This window comes from Bombina bombina, chromosome 1, assembly GCF_027579735.1.
Source record: "Bombina bombina isolate aBomBom1 chromosome 1, aBomBom1.pri, whole genome shotgun sequence".
In the NCBI taxonomy this organism is placed as follows: Eukaryota; Metazoa; Chordata; class Amphibia; order Anura; family Bombinatoridae; genus Bombina; species Bombina bombina.
In genome coordinates this window covers 98,994,674-99,016,422 of record NC_069499.1, presented here as the reverse complement: position 1 = coordinate 99,016,422, position 21,749 = coordinate 98,994,674, and the positions used below count along the sequence as shown (strand labels likewise).

Here is a 21,749-nt window from a genome sequence, read left to right as displayed (position 1 = left end):
TGATTCTCAACAGGAGTGAGCACAATGCTATCTATATGGCACACACAAACTAGAACTGTCTGGCTGTTGTTCAAGATTTAAAAAGCTAATAAAAAGCACTGAGATTAGAGGCAACCTGCAGCGGTTTAAAAACAGGCAAACTTATTAAAAGTTATAAAATATATTAATATACAGTAACAGTGTTGGTTATGCAAAGTTGGGGAATGAATATTAAAGGCATCATTTTAAACAATAACAAAAAATCAAGAAGACTGTCCCTTTAACAGTTGACAGTGATTTCTTTTTTTCAAATGGTTCTGCTACAGCCTGCAAGTAGTTCTATCGGACATTTTTCTTGGTCCACCTCTTGAGGGATATTTATCAAGCCGCCAACTGCAAATACGATGGAATTCCGCAGCGTAATTGTGACAAGCTTGATTCGACCTTTTTATCAAAGCCTACAGACCGGCAAAAGTTGAAATTTGTGACGTAACATATGATCCGCTGGTCTCAATCTGACACAGATCGATGATTGCGTCATTACAGATGTTCCGAATACAAATTTCCGCACTATATGACAACTTTTGCAAGTTATCAAATTTCTAACAGGTACGCTCGCCACTATTCCGGCCCAGAGTACCTGGTTTTCAATCCGCCACCCTGGAGCCGGCGGATGCCATAGGAATCAATGGGAGTCTGAAAGCAGCGAAAGCTTATGTTCAATGCTGCTAGATATCCCATTGATTTCTATGGTAGAAAACAAGTAATGTTTACACCTAACACCCTAACATAAGCCCCGAGGCTACATAATGTTATTAACCCCTATCCCGCCGCTCCCGGAGCCCACCGCAACTAAATAAATATATTAACCCCTATCCCGCCGCTCCTGGACCCCACCGCAACTGTAATAAAATTATTAACCCCTAACATCACTACCACTAACTAAACCGCCAGCCCCCCACATCGCAATAAACTAAATTAAGCTATTAACCCCTAAACCTAACAACCCGCTAATTTTACATTATAATTACCTCATCCCTATCTTATAAAAAATTTAAACTTACCTGTAGAATTAAAATAAACTATATTAAACTATTAATTAACACCCTAACTATTATACTATAATTACATTAAACTAAAGATTAAATTAACTATATTACATATTTAAAAACCTAACCCTACTCAAATTATTTAAATCTACAATTAAAAATTACTAAGTTACAAAAAAATAACAACTAAGTTACAAAAAATAAAAAACACTAACGGCTAGATTTAGAGTTTGGCGGCCAAAGGGGTGCGTTAGCTATGCGCTCTTTTTTTCTCCCGCACCTTTTAAATACCGCTGGTATTTAGAGTTCACAGAATGGCTGGGTTTTCAGTGCGTTAGGCTCCAAAAAGGGAGCGTAGAGCATAATTTAGCGCCACTGCAACTCTAGATACCAGCGGTGCTTACGGACGCGGCCAGCTTCAAAAACGTGCTCGTGCACGATATCCCCCTAGAAAACAATGGGGCAGTTTGAGCTAAAAAAAAAAACTAACACCTGCAAAAAAGCAGCGTTCAGCTCCTAACGCAGTCCCATTGTTTTCTATGGGGAAACACTTCCTACGTCTGCACCTAACACTCTAACATGTACCCCGAGTCTAAACACCCCTAACCTTACACTTATTAACCCCTAATCTGCCGCCCCCGCTATCGCTGACACCTGCATATTTTTTTTAACCCCTAATCTGCCGCTCCGTATACCGCCGCTACCTACATTATCCCTATGTACCCCTAATCTGCTGCCCCTAACACCGCCGACCCCTATATTATATTTATTAACCCCTAATCTACCCCCCACAATGTCGCCGCCAGCTACCTACAATAATTAACCCCTAATCTGCCGATCGGAGCTCACCGCTACTATAATAAATGTATTAACCCCTAAAGCTAAGTCTAACCCTAACACTAACACCCCCCTAAGTTAAATATAATTTTTATCTAACAAAATAAATTAACTCTTATTAAATAAATTATTCCTATTTAAATCTAAATACTTACCTGTAAAATAAACCCTAATATAGCTACAATATAAATTATAATTATATTGTAGCTATTTTAGGATTAATATTTATTTTACAGGCAACTTTGTATTTATTTTAACCAGGTACAATAGCTATTAAATAGTTAAGAACTATTTAATAGCTACCTAGTTAAAATACTAAATTACAAAAGTTCAAAGCTCTTTTACCTTACCAGCCCTTAAAAGGGCCCTTTGCGGGGCATGCCCCAAAGAATTCAGCTCTTTTGCCTGTAAAAAAAAACATACAATACCCCCCCCCAACATTACAACCCACCACCCACATACCCCTAATCTAACCCAAACCCCCCTTAAATAAACCTAACACTAAGCCCCTGAAGATCTTCCTACCTTGTCTTCACGATGCCAGGTATCACCGATCATTCCAGGCTCCGAAATCTTCATCCAAGCCCAAGCGGGGGCTGGCGATCCATAATCCGGCGGCTGAAGAGGTCCAGAAGAGGCTCAAAAGACTTCATCCTATCCGGGAAGAAGAGGCGATCCGGACCGGCAACCATCTTGATCCAAGCGGCATCTTCTATCTTCATCCGATGACGACCGGCTCCATCTTGAAGACCTCCACCGCGGACCCATCTTCTTCTTCCGACGACTTCCCGACGAATGACGGTTCCTTTAAGGGACGTCATCCAAGATGGCGTCCCTCGAATTCCGATTGGCTGATAGGATTCTATCAGCCAATCGGAATTAAGGTAGGAAAATTCTGATTGGCTGATAGAATCAGCCAATCAGAATCAAGTTCAATCCGATTGGCAGATTCAATCAGCCAATCAGATTGAGCTCGCATTCTATTGGCTGTTCCGATCAGGGTAGCTATATTAGGGTTTATTTTACAGGTAAGTATTTAGCTTTAAATAGGAATAATTTATTTAATAATAGTTAATTTATTTCGTTAGATTTAAATTATATTTAACTTAGGGGGGTGTTAGGGTTAGGGTTAGACTTAGCTTTACTGGTTAAAAAATTTATTAGAATAGCGGTGAGCTCCGGTCGGCAGATTAGGGGTTAATGTTTGAAGTTAGGTGTCGGCGATGTTAGGGAGGGCAGATTAGGGGTTAATACTATTTATTATAGGGTTATTGAGGCGGGAGTGAGGCGGATTTGGGGTTAGTAACTTTATTATAATAGCGGCGCGGTCCGGTCGGCAGATTAGGGGTTAATAATTGTAGGCAGGTGGAGGCGACGTTGAGGGGGGCAGATTAGGGGTTAATAAATATAATATAGGGGTCGGCGGTGTTAGGGGCAGCAGATTAGGGGTACATAAGTATAACGTACCTTGCGGCGGCGTGCGGACGGCAGATTAGGGGTTAAAAATTTTTAATAGAGTGGTGGCGATGTGGGGGGACCTCGGTTTAGGGGTACATAGGTAGTTTATGGGTGTTAGTGTACTTTAGAGCACAGTAGTTAAGAGCTTTATAAACCGACGTTAGCCCAGAAAGCTTTTAACTACTGTTTTTTTTTCTGCGGCTGGAGTTTTGTCGTTAGATTTCTAACGCTCACTTCAGCCACGACTCTAAATACCGGCGTTAGAAAGATCCCATTGAAAAGATAGGATACGCAATTGACGTAAGGGGATCTGCGGTATGGAAAAGTCGCGACTGGAAAGTGAGCGTTAGACCCTTTAATGACTGGCTCCAAATACCAGAGGGCGGTAAAAACCAGCGTTAGGAGCCTCTAACGCTGGTTTTGACGGCTACCGCCCAACTCTAAATCTAGGCCTAAGTTACAAAAAAATAAAAAACACTAAATTACACAAAATAAAAAATAAATCATTAAATACTTAAACTAATTACACCTAATCTAATAGCCCTATCAAAATAAAAAAGCCCCCCAAAATAAAAAAACCCTAGCCTACAATAAACTACCAATGGCCCTTAAAAGGGCCTTTTGCGGGGCATTGCCCCAAAGAAATCAGCTCTTTTACCTGTAAAAAAAAATACAAACACCCCCCAACAGTAAAACCCACCAACCACACAACCAACTCCCCAAATAAAAACCTATCTAAAAAACCTAAGCTCCCCATTGCCCTGATAAGGGCATTTGTATGGACATACAATAAACCCTTAAAAAAACGTAACCCTAACCCCCGAAGATCCACTTACAGTTTTCGAAGACCGGGCATCTATCCTCATTCAAGCGGCAGAAGTCCTCATCTAGGCCGGCAGAAGTCTTTATCCAAGCGGGCCGAAGTCTTCATCCAAGCGGGCAGAAGCCTTCATCCAGACGGCATCTTCTATCTTCATCCATCTGGTGCGGAGCGGGTACATCTTCAAGACATCAGGCGCGGAGCGGTCCTCTTCTTATGACGAATCTTGAAGAATGAAGTTTCCTTTTAAATGACATCATCCAAGAATGCGTCCCTTACATTCCAAATGGCTGATAGAATTCAGCCAATCGGAATTAAGGGGGGAAAAATCCTATTGGATGTTGCAATCAGCCAAAAGGATTGAGCTTTCATCCTAATGGCTGATCCAATCAGCCAATAGGATTGAGCTTGCATTCTATTGGCTATTCCAATCAGCTAATAGAATGCAAGCTCAATCCTATTGGATTGGATCAGCCAATAGGATGAAAGCTCAATCCTATTGGCTGATTGCAACAGCCAATAGGATTTTTTCCCCTTTAATTTCGATTGGCTGATAGAATTCTCTCAGCCAATCGGAATGTAAGAGACGCCATCTTGGATGACGTCATTTAAAGGAAACTTCATTCTTCAAGAGAAGTCGTGTCTTGAAGATGGAGCCGCTCCGTGCCGGATGGATGAAGATAGAAGATGCCGTCTGGATGAAGACTGCTGCTTGCTTGGATGAAGACTTCTGCCGGCTTTGCTGTGGACTTCTGCCGCTTGGATGAAGATGGATGTCCGGTCTTCGAAAACTGTAAGTGGATCTTCGGGGGTTAGTGTTAGGTTTATTAAGGGTTTATTGGGTGGGTTTTAATTTTAGGTTAGGGACTTTGGGCAGTAAAATAGCTGAATGCCCCTTTAAGGGCAATGCCCATACAAATGCCCTTTTCAGGGCAATGGGGAGCTTAGGTTTTTTAGATAGGTTTTTATTTGGGGGGGTTGGTTGTGTGGGTGGTGGGTTTTACTGTTGGGGGGGTATTTGTATTTTTTTTAACAGGTAAAAGAGCTGATTTCTTTGGGGCAATGCCCCACTAAAGGCCATTTTAAGGGCCATTGGTAGTTTAGTGTAGGCTAGGGTTTTTTTTTTTATTTTGATAGGGCTATTAGATTAGGTGTAATTAGTTTAAATATTTGATAATTTATTTTTTATTTTGTGTAACTTAGTGTTTTTTATTTTGTGTAACTTAGTGTTTATTATTTTGTGTAACTTAGTTGTTATTTTTTTGTAACTTAGTAATAGTAGATTTAAATAACTTGAGTAGGGTTAGGTTTTTAGAAATGTAATATAGTTAATTTAATTTTTAGTTTAATGTAATTTTAGTATAACAGTTAGGGTAGGTTAATTAGTTGTTAAATATAGTTTATTTTAATTAACTAAAGTTTAAATTTATTATAAGATTGGGATGAGTTAATTTTTAATGTAAAGTTAGCGGGTTTTTAGGTTTAGGGGTTAATTTAGTTTATGGCGATATGGGGGCTGGCGGCTTAGGGATTAATAGGTTTAGTAAGTGGTAGTGATGTGGGAGGCCAGGGGTTTAGGGATTAATACATTTATTTAGTTGCGGAGGGGTCCGGGGGCGGCGGGATAGGGGTTAATAACTTTATTAGAGTTGCAGTGGGCTCCGGGAGGGGAGGGATAGGGGTTAATAACTTTATTAGAGTTGCGGTGGGCTCCAGGAGCAGCAGGATGGGGGTTAATAACTTTATTTAGTTGCGGCGGGGTCTGGGAGCGGTGGGATAGGGGTTAAACATTTTAGTATAGTGGCGATGTTTAGTGACAGGACATAAATAAAGTTGGGAAAAAGCCGAATAGCAGCGAGATTGATGACTGCTAGTTGACAACAGTCCGCTGCTCATTGCCCCGTACTTGGTGCGCGGCTTTTTGACGGCTATTTTTATAAATATGGAGAATGTATTCAGGTCCGCGGCCATGATGTTAGGCGATATTAGGCAAGCGTATTGGTCCTGTTGAATGCAGCACAGTTGACGGCTTGATAATTTTAAGCAACTTTCCAGTGCACTTCTATTATCTATTTTTCTTTGTTCTCTTGGTATTCTTTGCTGCAAAGCATGCCGAGGTAGGCTCAGGAGCATAAATACACCCTTGGAAGCTAGATGAACAGATCTGGTGAGCCAATGAGAAGAGATATATATTTGCAGTCACCAATCAGCATCTAGATACCAATACTTCATTACTGCTCCTAAGCCTACCTAATTATTTTCAACAAAGGATACGAATCAAATTAGATAATTGGAAAGTTGTTCAAAAGCATAAGCTTTTTAGAATTATGAAAGAAAAAAAATTAGTTTTATGTATTTTTAAAAAATAAAGATTAAATAGTTAAAGGGACAGTCTAGTCAAAATTAAACTTTCATGATTCAGATAGGGCATGTAATTTTAAACAACTTTGCAATCTACTTTTATCATCAAATTTACTTTGTTCTCTTGGTATTCTTAGTTGAAAGCTAAACCTAGGTAGACTCATATGCTAATTTCTAAGCCCTTGAAGGCCGCCTCTGAGTGCAATTTACAGTTTTTCACAGCTAGAGGGTGTTAGTTCATGTGTGCCATATAGATTACATTGTGCTCACGCCCGTGGAGTTACTTATGAGAGGGCACTGATTGGCTAAAATTCAAGTCTGTCAAAAGAACTGATATAAGGGGGCAGTCTGCAGAGTATTAGACACAAAGTAATCACAGAGGTACAAAGTGTATTAATATAACAGTTATGCAAAACTGGGGAATTGGTCATAAAGGGATTATCTATCTTTTTGAACAATACAAATTCTGGAGTAGACTGTCCCTTTAAGTCAAGCCAAGATGTGCAAGACAAAGTACTACTACCTGTAGACTGGCTAGGAAATTAAAACAAAACCCCAAATCACTACAAAGGACCTGCAGGACTATTTACTTGGCACTGATGTAGTGGTGCACTGTTCGACTGTACAACAATGTATGCACAAACATGATTTGCATAGAAGTGTCAGTAGAAGGAAACCTTACCTGTGATCTCATCTCATAACTCAACGTCTGAATGTGCAACACAACACATTAAACAGATTAAAAGGAGAAATAAAGAACTTGTCCCTTCAATGACATTTCAGACAGTGGAATTGGAAACTGCAAGTAGGAAGTATTTAGATATATTTGTATAGCCTTCTTCTGCTTTATAAGAGTCAATTATCTTTATTTTCTGTTCCTCATTCAGCTGCTTAGAGGAGCCCACAGGTTTTGAGTGTAAGCGCAATACTTTCAAGAGGTTTCAAGAGCCAGAGAATGTTATAAGCTCTGGAATGTTCCCCACTGGACTTAGATCAAGGCCAATTTAGACATTTATTTTATTTGTTTGTAACAGTTAAAGGCAACAAATAAATAATGCCTGTGCATTGCAATCCGTAGAAATATGTTGCGTTTAACTTTGTTTGATGCAGAGATTGTGTTAAAGGGATATAAAACCCCAAAATGTCAAGATTCAGATAGAGCATGCAATTTTAAGCAACTGTATTATCTACTTCTATTATGAATTTTTCTTGGTTCTCTAGGTATCCTTTGTTGAAAAGCAGGGACGTATGCTCAGGAGCTGGCCCATTTTGTAGAGCACTATATGGCAGCAGTTTCGCATGAATGTTAATCCATTTGAGTGAGCACTAGATGGCAGCACTATATCATGCTATGTAGTGCTCCAGATGCCTAACTTGGTACCTCTTCAACAAAGAATATCATTGGAACAAAGCAAATTTGATAGAAGAAAAAAATTGGAAACTTTTTAAAAATCGTATGCAGTTTAACTTATAAACACCATGGGGCATATTTATCAATCTCCGTATGGAACTTGATGCCCCGTGTTTCAGGCTCACCGCAAACAGAAGTTGTGATGCAGCGGTCTAAAGACCGCTGCTCCATAACCTGTCTGCCTGCTCTGAGGCAGCGGACAGAAATCAACTCGATTGAATACGATCGGGTTGATTGACACCCCCTGCTAGCGTCCGCGAATCTGCAGGGGGCGGTATTGCACCAGTAGTTCTGGTGCAATGATAAATGCCAACAGCGTATGCTGTCGGCATTTATCGATGTACAGCGGACATGATTTGCAATATCGGATCATCTCTACTCGCATCATCATAAAGAGGCCCCCATGAGTCTCTGGAAGCAAACAGCCATGTAAGTCAATCAGTGCTCCCTCTAAGGCCAGATTTTGTGAGTGGCCCTGCATTAAATAGTTAATTAGGGAACCTCACCATGCAGTTAGCAAACACTACACAATGCAGACTGCAAGGTATGGTTCCCTTATTAACTCATTCACTGCTGGGCCGCTCACAAAATGTAACCTTAGAGGGAAAACTGAAGTCAATAGTATATTGCACACAGAACATGCTTACCAATAAGTGCCCCTGTTAGTTTACAGGTTGGCACAGTGCATGTGGTCTCCCAGGAAAAAAAAAGGTCAAAGAAATTGTTTTGTTAGCAAAATCTGTATTGTAGTCCAGTAGCATACCTCTTGGAAAGCTTATTAAGTATATTTCTTATCTCCTTCACTGTGGTCAAGTAGAGATACATAAAATTGAAGACTTGTAGTGATCAACCTGTCACTGTGTAAAATGTTGTAGGGATAGATATAAATATGCTTTTCAGCCTTTCTAGGGCTTTGCAATTAAAGGGACAGTCTACTCCAGAATTTTTATTGTTTAAAATGATAGATAATCCCTTTATTACCCATTCCCCAGTTTGGCATAACCAACACGGTTATATTAATATACTTTTTACCTCTGTAATTACCTTCTATCTAAGCCTCTGACGACTGCCCCCTTATTTCAGTTCTTTTGACAGACTTGCATTTTAGCCAATCAGTGCCCTTTCATAAGTAACTCCACGGGCATGAGCACAATGTTATCTATATAACACACATGAACTAAAACCCTCTAGCTGTAAAAAATGTCAAATGCGGTCAGATATAGGGGTCGATTTATCAAAGTGTCAACTGAAAATACGATTGATTCCCACGTTGTATTTGTCGCGAGATTGATCCGCCGTAGTTATCAAAGTGTCAAGATCGGCATTTATCATTGCTGTCAGCATTTATCGATGTGCAGTGGATCAGCAAATGTTGAAATTTGTGATGTAAAATACGATGCCGCGATCTCAATCCGATGGAGATCGATGCTTGCGTCATTACAGATGTTTTGAATTCAGATTCAACTCTATTTGAGCCTTTTCCCAATTATCTATTATCTATTTGAGCCTTTTCCCAATGATCTATTCCGACACAGTGTACCTAGTTTTCAATCCGTCACCCTTGAGGTCGCGGATGCCATAGAACTCAATGGGAGTCTGAAAACACAGAAAGCTTATGTCCGATGCTGCAAAAGAATGCAGTATATGACATAATAAAAGTAAATTAGAAACTCTATTAAAATTGTATACCCTTTCTAAATCAAACAATATTATTGCTCCACATTTGGTGCACTAGTAGATATAGGGATAAAAATACATTACTACTTATGGATTATGCTACAAATGTGTCTCTCATTACAAAGCAAGGGGACAATATTATTTCTATAAATTTGTTGAAAAGTTTTGCCCCAAACTTGTCGCATTAATAGATATAGAGATAAAAATGAAATACACTACATAATATAGCTAACTTCCTTTTTATTTTTTCTGAATAATCTATGTGCACCATGTTTAAGCCATGTAATACAAGTCCCACTCTCCACTTCGCACCAAATTTGACGCAACACTTTTCGTACCAATTATGACGCAAACTCCTAAACAACCCACACACTAGTGGATTTTTCAACCACTTTTGATTGGAATATGCATAATCACATGATTTATGACATCAGCCAATCTGATTCAAATATACATTTTAAACTATCACTAACTAATCAAATTGCTCGACACTGTCATTGATCACTCATCAGAACTTGTAAGTGCCATTTGTTACATTGTGTATTATACTTTGAAAGTATGTATATGTGAAATTAGTATTAAAGATAAACATTGATGCTGACAACCGTGTAATATTTTAGACAAGGATTTTAAAATTCGAATTGATGTTTGATTCAATATAATCTTAAACTGATAGTTTAAAGGGATAGCCCACCTAACATTAAACTGTCATGATTCAGATACAGCAGAAATTAAAATCACCTCTTTACTGTCATGCTATTTTCAGTGTATTTGTTCCTTCTCTTGAATTTCTTTTTCAGTAAGAAATGTCATCTTATATGCCAGCCCATTTTATAACACCTGTGAAGGGTGGCTTTTAAAACTAGATTTCAATCAGGAGAGGTTACACAGGTACAGAGAGAAAACTGTCCCAGCTCTTAAAATATCCATTGATTGCAAATAAATACATATGATACCCTGATTACATGTTATATTTGCAATTATTCCTGCTCAGAATAATAATACATTTACACTATGTACATATAGTGGTATAAATAAACACAGAGATATGAAAGACAACATTGTTTAGAACAAAAAAGGAATTTAGGGACATGGAAAAAGTTTGCAAAAGATTTCTGACATAACACACACACACACACACACACACACACACACACACACACACATATATATATATATATATATATATACATATACAAGTATGTAAAAAGATATATGTACAAATTCTAGCATTAATAATCATTTATAAAAAAAAAATATGAGATAAAAGCATATCATCATGACTTCTAGAAATACAAATACATTAGTTTATGTGAAAGTATCATATAACAGATTTTTTTTGTATAACAAATAAATATAAAAATAACTTTCTATGATATATTGTTTGCTGAGGTATAAATCTAGCTATTTCTTGGACATTAACAGATGAAAAATAAAAGATTAGCTTTAGAGAAATGTGCTTATTCATGGACAGTAATGAAATGGTATAAATAAAGTTGGAAAAAACTTGAATAACAGCGACATTGATGACTGTTAGTTTACACCAGTCCGATGCTCTTTACACCGTACTTGACGCACATGTTTTTGACGGCTTTTTTGATAAATAAGGGTATCGTATTAGGATCCGCGTTAGCGATGTCTTACGAGCGTATTGACGCCGGCAAATGCACTGAGATTGACACTTTGATAAATCGACCCCATGAGGTGGCCTTGAAGGGCTTATAAATTAGCACATGAGCCTACCTAGGTTTAGCTTTCAACTAAGAATACCAAGAGAACGAAGAAAATTTTAAGATAAAAGTAAATTCTAAAGTTGTTTAAAATTCCATGCCCTATCTGAATCATGAAAGTTTAATTTTGACTAGACTGTCCCTTTAAGCACTGCACTGCAAGAGATCTGCATAGAAAAAATAAATAAACAAACAAATAAAAACATTTAGAACTGTAATTTTGTTAAAACAATTAAATGGTTGGCAATCCAGTAACATATCCCTAGAAAAGCATCTGGATTATGTTTATTTTATCTCCTTTACTGTGGCCAATTGGGAGCAGATATAAATGAGCTACTGCACTTATCAAGCAGTCACTGTGTATCATGCTGCAAGTTTATGTTTCAGATCCTGCAGGATGCATTGCAGCCTCTTTGTGGATGTTTTAAAAAAATAAAAAGTTAAACTACAAAAGCCAAATAAGGAATGAAAAAACAAGTGATGAAAATGAATAACATTTTTTTCAGTTAAGTTTCATGTCTCTTTAAGGGCAACAACAACTCTACAGTGACTGTGCTGCATTGGGAGTCAGTTTGGAATATCTGTAATTTTCTCCATAAGTAATATTTATCCCTTTCTTTAAACGTTCACTTGGAAGCTGATGAAAGAAATTCCCTGTTTAGGTAATGGGAGCAAGGTTGGATTAAATGTCCCATTTCTATCATCAAAGCGTAATTTAATTCCCAACAACCTGATTTCAGCTCTGTATATCAGCTATAGATGAAAGGAAAAATACACTTCTTTTTCCGCCAGAGATTATATATTAACCAATTACATCCATTTTGCTGTATTACCCTAAAGTTAACAGCTTCTTGTATTTACCAAATCATATCTCTGTAATATAATGCGAATAAACATTAAAAAAGGTTGATAACTGGATACCTAGGAGTGTAATTAGACCAAATTGGGCCCCAGAGCAAAAACTGTAACAGGGCCCCTTATTTCAATAACTTCCTTTCCATAACACCATGAATTCTAACAGCATACTTGATTAATAACAGACATCAGTGTTCCCTCTAAGGGAGCCTCGTTCTGATGCCATCAAAGATGGTATCAGAACCTAAGCGCAACGAAGGTGGTAAGTAGTGCGGCAATGGCAGCAAATCTAAATATATATGTATATACCCATATTAACACAGAAATATATATGTATATAATCATATACATATATATTTACAGGGAACACACAGTGCTGTTTTTTTTTTTTCTAACACCCCACACCCGCTCCCTTTCGATCGTCAAAACAGCTTTTTGCAGTTATTTTATTAAAATATAAAGATGCTACTATCAGCAATAACCAGCCACTTGTAATTTAGCGCTCCACTTGTAATCTATCCCTAACTGTTTCACTGCTGGGTCGCTCACAAAATTGGCCTTAGAGGGAACCCTGACAGACACCCATATTCCACAGAATTGGAGATGACTCTCACTGACTATGAGCTATCCTTCTCCTTTGATAAGTCTGTTCCAGACGATAATACTTGTGCAACCTTTCTGTACAAATATGGTGGCAGTTTTTTCTGTGTATAAATATTCAGCAAAATACAGTGCAATACTGAACTAAAGAAGGTGCACCAGAATTAATACAAAAATAATACAAAAATAATAAAGTGATAAATCAAATCAAATAATATAGTGCTAAGTCAACATTGAAACAATATATAAAAAATAAAAATAAGTGATAGAATGATTCGTGACTCAATATTATGACTCGTGACTCAATATTATTAACGATATAACGTATCCTTGTGGATATTCAGCAGACTGAGATTGTCCACCCCAAAGGACAGGGAAACAGTGTCTTTTGATATATACTTAGATTCCAATAAGTGTTCAAAAACGTGCTTGTAGACAGTAGGGCGGCTCTCTTTATAAAGATGAAGAAATAAGAACCAAGTCCTACAAAGGAGGAGGACAAATAGAAGCGCCTAGTGTGAAACCATATGGACCAAAGAGAAAAGGCAAGTATTAATATCTCAAATATACTCACAAACCAAGGGGCACATCCAGTGCAATTATGCAATATTCAGCAGACTGAGACTTTGGAGCCGCTCAGCTGACTCGTAAGCACATGATCGAGCAGGATCACGTTCTCCCAAGAGTTGCAGGGAGATGACAGGATTCCAAGTGTGGTTTACACAGCCACCGGTACTAGACTCGATGACCCCAGGTGTCCAAAAACCATTCGACAAGAGCAAGGTGTAGATAAAAGTAATTAGTTTTTATTAAAAACAATAAAAATACGTAGGAAACACAGCAACGTGTTTCTCAGCTAGCCTGATGAAACAGCATTCACGATGAGAAACGAGTTGCGTGTGTGTTGTTGAATGTTTTTTAGACACCTCTGGTCATCGAGTCTAGTACCGGTGGCTGTGTAAACCGCACTTGGACTCCTGTCATCTCCCTGCTACTCTTGGGAGAACGTGATCCTGCTCGATACTGTGCTTACGAGTCAGCTGAGCTTGGATTGTGAGTAAATTTGAGATATATATACTTGCGTTTTCTCTTTGGTCCATATGGTATCACACTAGGCGCCTCTATTTGTCCTCATCTTTTTTAGGACTTGGTTCGCAGTTTCTTATGTATAGCGACACAATGGTGACCATCTTGGAGAACCTGCCATATTTGTAAAGGCAAATCAATGCACTTTCCTTACACTGTGAGCTCTATTTTGCAGGGGGATCACCCCTGTTTTTTAAGATGGGGCACCTAGAGGTGTGAGCCCAGTATCAGACGAGGCTCCTAAGACCCCTGTAGTTAAACCCCTGTGGATACAATTTCATTTTTACTGCAAATCTTATAAGACATGGTATTTGTGTTTTGTTATATTAAAAACACAACCTCTAGTATAGTTATTGCTGATTTTATATTCTACCATCTAACTCATTGTAACAGTATTTTTTTTTATTACAGGCGCTGTATATGTTCTATGCCTTGGCAATTGTTTGCGATGATTTTTTTGTTCCATCTTTAGAGAAAATCTGCGAGGTACGTTAACCTTCTATACTTTAAGTTTGTGCTGAGGGACTGCGTAATGTGGTTTATTGTTCCTGCTTTATGTTTGATCTTTTTTAGCTTTATTTTTCCATTTCTATAATTACACTTAACATACTGTTTATTTTAATTTACTTTGAAATGTGAGAGTCAAAATTAAATTTTATGATAGTGTACAATTAAAAATAATAATACTAGTTTACATTTGTTATCAAATGTACGTCTTTCACTTGATATTGTTTGTTAAAGTTTAAAGGACCAGTCAACACAGTAGATTTGTATAATCAACAAATGCAAGATAACAAGACAATGCAATAGCACTTAGTCTGAACTTCAAATGAGTAGTAGATTATGACAATTGACAATTATGACAATTTTAAAAGTTATGTCTTTTTCCACACCCCCTGTACCATGTGACAACCATCAGCCAATCACAAATGCATACACATACCATGTGACAGCCATCAGCCATTCACAAATGCATACACACTTATTCTTGCACATGCTCAGTAGGAGCTGGTGACTTAAAAAGTTTAAATATAAAAAGACTGTGCACATTTAGTTAATGGAAGTAAATTGGAAAGTTGTTTAAAATGGCATGCTCTATCTGAATAATGAAAGTTTAATTTTGATTGAGTGTCCCTTTAAAGGATAGGAAACATAAAATGTTATTTTGTAATTCAGAGCATTCAATTTTAAGTTTTGAGTTTACTTCTATTGTCAAATTTGCTTCTTTCCCATGGTATTCTTTGGTGAAGAGATGCCTAGTTAGATGTCTGTAGCACTATGTGGCAGGAAATAGCGCTGTCATCTAGTGCTCTTGCAAATGAATAACATTCTTGCAAAACTGCTGCCATATAGTGCTCCAAACAAGTGCACGCTATTGAACTTATGTCCCTGTTTCTCAACAAAAGATACCAAGACAACAAAGAAAATTTGATAATAAAAGTAAATTACAAAGTTGTTTAAAATTGCATGTTCTACCTGAATCATGAAAGAAAAAATATGAGTGTCATGTCCCTTTAACTTCTTTCTGTGAGAGCATACTAAGGTAACAAGCATTTACATACATAAAAACATTGGTCTGTGTTTACATAGTTGCCGGGAATTAAAGGAACAGTAGACATTGGGAACAATTTACATAATTGTGCACTATGTGCAGAATTATGTATCATAAGGATATCCTAATCCTTTATAAATGATTTATATATGAACTATACATTTAAACTATACATTTTATCTAAAATATTACTAACATTCCTGATTTGTTTATACAAAGGGTAAAGTTTACCATCACAGACAACTATGAATATCTTTATCTATCGCAATCTAGAGTTGATCACAGTTAAAGGGCACATGTGCAAAACAGTGTTTGTATTATCAATTAAGCAATGTATCTGTCTACTAAAATTACATTTTTGAATACAACCATTAGTATTTAGCTAAATTATGTACATTCAATATATTGCCAGAATCTGTTTCTGTTAGAACATATTTTGGCCTAGGCAAACAAGGCACTTGCCTAGGTCGGCAGAATGGGGGGGGGGGGCAATTTTTGAGTCTTTGTTGGGAGCAGAAGGGTATATATATATATATATATATATATATATATACACATATATATATATATATATATATATATATATATATATATATATATATAGTTATTTATATGTTTATAAATGTTTTGCCAGCCCTAGTGAAGAACATTTTCTTTCGATATTCCAGGAGGAAAAAAGTCACTTACATCCTGACCAAAAATTATTATGGCCAAAAAAGGCTTAATCCTGGAGGAGGCAGCAGAATTCTGAGTGCCTAGACAGCACAAAACTTTAATATGCCACTGGTTTCTGTCATGACAATGAATGTGTTCTTTTTAGCAATAATCACTTCACCTTCCACTGCATTAGTGACAGTGGTCAAGTCGAGCGGGAATGCATGGGAACGGAGTTCCTGCTCTATTTTTGCAGGAGGAACTTAGTTCCCCCTGGACAGAGAATAGAAACACTTCAGTAAACACTGCTGCTGGTGCTAGTGAGAGGGGCTACATCACAGTCTAGTTAGAGGGATAGTGAAATCCTCTAGTAATGAGCAGTAACACTTCATACAGTACACTAAATGCAAGCCTGTCAGCGGTCCTGCTGTGTGATCACCCCACAATGTGTGTAACACTAGGGCCCCTATTTAACAAAGGTCTGTCGGACCTGATCTGACAGACCTCGCTGAATGCAGAGAGCAATAGGCTCTCTGTATTCAGCATTGCACCAGCAGCTCTTGTGAGCTGCTGGTGCAACCCCACCCCCAGCAGGTTCGCGGCCAAACGGCCTCCAGCAGGGGGGATCAGTACGATCGGGTTGAATTGCAGTGATGTCTGTCCGACTGCTCAGAGCAGGTGGTAACGTTATGGAGCAGCTGTCTTTAGACCGCTGCTTTATAACTGGTGTTTCTGGCGAGCCTACAGGCTCACCAGAAACACGGGCCCTCGAGCTCCATCCGGAGCTTGATAAATGGGCCCCATGGTTTTTATATTTCTATGTGGCTTGCTCTGGGGTTATTTAGCTCCACTCAGCATAAATAGGACTATTGCACCTTAAGTGGGCGAGACTCTGTGACAGAGGAGGATTCTCAAGCTCAAAGGCAACCATTCAACTGGATTTAATTTCCTTTATTAACCAAAGTGTATAGATTATAAAAATATAAATACAGTGTGTATGTATATAAAACAATATTAATTGTGAGGGGGGTGGAAGTCTTGGTGAGTTCCCACACCTTTTTTTGTAGGACTTGACCCCTGATCAGTGACCAATGGCTTAGGATTCTGTAGTGCAGGGGTGCACACTGCAACTCATAGGACACATTCAGCCCTGAAAGGTTTTGTGTAGCCTTTAATGACACTGAAAAACAGCAGCAATCAGTAATTTGTTATTGAAAAAGCAGTTTTTAGTTTTCTGCCAATATTGTTTTCCTTTTTCTACCCAGAAATGTTATATTAAAAGTACCTCATGGTGCCAGCTGGCACTGTCATCCTCTGGCTTGTCTCAGAACAGCATGGCATCTCACAAGCATGAGTAACAGCAACAGACGTGTGTGCAAGTATGGTGTGCATGTCTGAAGCTATGTGTGTAGATCTGCATGTGGTTGAGTATATATATTACTGTAAGTGAAACTAAGTGTATTGTGTGGTTTATCAACAATTGTACATCTAATACAGAGGTTACATGATACTATCTTCTATTCCTTTGCACAGAAAGTTTTCCCATTTCAACTGTAAATGAACACACACTCTGGGTCATTACAAATCCTAGCACTTGTGATCTTTCCCATTTTAAACCTGCGCTGACTTAGAGTATCTGATCAGGCAGATTATCAAAGTGTAGGTTTTGTCTAAAGTAGGAATAGCCTTGAATTGGGTGAATATTGTAACTGTGGTAGATTATGTTGTTGTATCAAAGTCTACAACCACATGGTAACATTCACTAAAAGTCCTCTCCAGCCATAACCAGCTTCACTCAGTTTCTCCAACGTTACCAGTTTCTATGACATTTCTTAAAAAATGAAGAGATAAGTGGTCTTTAATGAATTAGCTGCATAGAATAACATAAAAACTGGTTAAGATAAAGACTTTGGTGTGGCCTTTGAAATCGGAGAGGCTGGAGAGCAGAAGACAATGTATGCGCATCTACTAGAAGAAACGTTACATGTATTCTATCAATCATTTTGAATATTCATCATACAAATACACTTATTTCTAAGCTTGACATTCATATAGACTTGTTTCATATGTTACAGAGCACCAACTGTTCTATTGAAGTCTTTTAGAGTAGTCATTTTTAGCTAGGGTATCTGGGTATGTCACCTTTCTTCTAGGGGTCTTATCAGTGATGGTTCTATGGGGGTGCTCAGGGGTGCTATGCCCCTCCAAATGTTATGTGTGCTGTGCTTACCAACTTTTTCACCAGCTTTTTTAGTGCCCCTGCAAAAATAATTTAAGTTCTAGAACCACCACTGATTGCACACCTCCCAATTACACACTTCTAAATTTAAAATATATTTACAGCAATATGTTTAATTAGATGAAGTCTTGGGGTGACACGGACAGGTGGTTACTCTATTAGATAGTGTGACACTAACACATCATTTGAGGTTTGTTCTCCAGATCACAATCAGTAAAACCTTGCTATGCAATTAAAAAAACAATCCTCCTCCTTATTTCTCAAACATTAAACCATCAGTCCTGATGTTTGTAGAAACAGAGAATTTGATGGTAGATAAGAATCAAAAGGCCCATAAAGTCTACCCATATTACATGTTACTGTTTCCTAAGGATAGCCTTATGCATATCCCAGACATTTTTTAATTCTTTTACAGTCTCTATTGGAGTTTATTCCATGACTCCACCCACCACCATTTATGTAAAAAAAAGTCCTCACATTTCTCCTGAATCGGCTTCCCTCTAATTTAAGATTTTGATATTTCTTTTTTGTGGGAAATGTTTTCAGCTTCCACTTTATTAAGTCCTTTCATATATTTAAAGGATTCTATCATGTCACCTCTTTCCCTTCTTTTCTCTAAACTTTACACATTTAGATCAAAGATATATTTTAGACCATGTACTATGTTAGTAGCCCTCATTTGGACAGCTTCTAGTTTATCTATATCCTTCTGGAGATATGGTCTCCAGAACTGTACACAATATTCCAGATGAGGCCTAACTGGTAATCTGTAAAGTGTCATAAGAACGTTGCTATTTCTGCTACTAATACCTCTTCATTGCACCAAGTATTCACCTTGCCTTACTGCATGCAATGCAGCAGTGTTTACTGAATTGTAAATCATCTGAAATAATAATTCCCAAGTCTTGTTCCTCTTTATTTATAGTCAGTAATGTACCATTAAGACTATAATTGGCCTTTAGGTTGACTTGACAGATTTGATTGAGCATATAATTTATCAAATGTTTTCAAGACACTCATTTAGGATGAATATATGATAGAAGATTTTTTTTCTTGAATATAAGGCCTTGTGCAGCAATCAACTTACAAATTATAAAGTTATTTTTTATTCATCTATTGTGTCCACATCCTAGACTGTGCACCAGACAATTTAATACACCTACTAGAGCAAACAATAGATATGTCTACTTTAAAGGCTGCACACTAATTTACGCCACCTCAGATTTCTGCTTGCGTTGCACTTTAGCAACCATTTATAGAAGTAAGATTTTTGTACGCGTTGTGTAGCGCGTGTATTAAAAGTTGAAAATAAAATATTTTTGAATGCGCCCTATCCTGACATGCGCAAAAATCCGAACGTAGAATTTCGTGACAGAATTAACGTTTTCCCCCATAGACTTCAATGCAGTACGATGTGGGGGGAAACTAACACCCTTACTTGCTCGAAAACCCGATCGCATTTTCTGAGGGGTTTATATGTGTATATATGTCTGTAAATATATAAATACATATGAACACACACACATATATATATATATATATATATATATATATTATGGACAGGTGAATGTGCTGAAAGTGTAATTCGTTTGATAGAACGAATAGTCCTGTGGACAATCAAATGTTGAAAATCTTTTTAAATTTGGTAATCGAATGTTATTTCCGGTTTTCGAATGTTTATAATTACATTGAATATCCACATTCGAAATTTTGAATGCAACATTCAATTTAACAAATACTATTCAGAAGTTCAGGTGGAAGGGAATTTGGTAATTGATACATAATAGATACAAATATATCAATTTGAATGTTTCTATTTTGAATATTGCATAATTAGAATAGTACATTTAAAGAGAGCATTAGAAATACTATTACAAGTATATCGATAAGAATTTTTCAAATTCAAATATTGCATTATTTGAATCGAATTATTAGAAAAATTAGAATAGAATATTACATTTAAAGAAAGCATTAATAAATACAATTAAATTAAACAATTGTTAGAATGGTGTAGAAACATTGCGTTATATTTTTCCATTTAGGACTAGCAGTTCTCTGCAGCTCCCAAACATTGCTTTAACTATGGGCTAGATTACGAGAGGAGCGTTATTTAATGCTCCCGCTCAAGTGTTAACTGCATTAGAAGTTTTTGCGTCGTCGGGTTAAGCTTGTATTAGGAGTTGAAAGTAACCCAACAAGTGCAAAAAGCCTAACTTAGAATATCGCATGAGCATTCATGTATTCCCCCATGTAATTCAATGGAGTAAAAAAGTTGGGGGAAAAACAACTCGCCCGCAAACCTGATCTCATATTCTCATGTGCGCTAACCAGAAATGAAAATATGAATATTTCACACTTCAGTGTTCTTCACATAGAAGAATATGTTCTAATTATTTATATATATATATATATATATTATATACATATATAGGCAAGAGGGAAATGCACTCCTAACTTACAGCAACAAAAATGCCCTGGGTGCAGCAAACAGTTAAACAAGCAGAGAGGACAAGCGCACTCCAAGGGAAACTTTTCAAATCACTTTATTCAGTGAACGTTTTCGGACTAGATGCAGTCCGTCCTCAGACCAAAAGTGTATCAACAGTTTACTTACCCTCCACCAGCTATATAGACCATCACCAAGTGAACAGACCGGGTAGCCACGCTCTCCTGGGTAGATCCGCCCCCTGAGATGACGTCATCATCCCGGGCAACATGGGCCAGCCAAAAATTATTGCTAATTGCCAATCTGTTTAAAATATACAAACACAAATATGAGTATGTTACTGTGGGCAAAAGCGAAATAAGTACAATAGGCAGAATGTAGAAAAATGTAATTCACATGTCCTGCACGAACCGCCAAGTGGTTATCATGGAAACCAAAAACAAACATGTATCAGGTAAACAACGGGGAGAAAAAATGGTATTATTGCAGTACATGTGAATCAGCAGTGAAAACATTATGAAGTCACAAAAAGGCTGAGATCAGTTTCAGTTAAAACATTTAACTTATACATCGTGGAAATACACTCAGGGGAGGACACTTGTTACATATGTGCTGCACGGACCGCCCAGGGGTTACCATGGAGACAATTACAAACAAATGGTAGTAGACAGCTGAGAGAACAAACTCCCTGTTCGCTGTATTTACAGCACATCTACAACTGCAAACAGCACATTATATAGTCACAACCAACCTGTATGTATGAAATGCTAACATTTGAAAGTAGCGAAAAAACAAGTACACCAAACTGGTGTATAAAGTAATGTAAACGTGGAATCAACAAGCAGTGTTAATAGCTGCATCGTCAAACAGCGCAAGGAGTCACATTAAAAGAAGAATATTGCATAAAAATGCTTTTACATGTTTTCATCGAACTTATATATGTCTATATATGTGTACATATCTATTTATTTATGTATATATGTCTGTAAATACAT

At 37.5% G+C, this 21,749-nt stretch overlaps 1 protein-coding gene across 1 annotated transcript in view; it reads left to right on the top strand.

The window, feature by feature from the left end:
- Window positions 1-21,749, top strand: part of SLC24A4 (solute carrier family 24 member 4) — a 446,930-nt gene that overhangs the window by 199,762 nt on the left and 225,419 nt on the right. Inside the window, exon 4 of the mRNA XM_053697542.1 lies at window positions 14,275-14,349. Within this exon, the coding sequence (XP_053553517.1) occupies window positions 14,275-14,349 (75 nt within the window). The remainder of the gene's footprint in view (window positions 1-14,274; window positions 14,350-21,749) is intronic.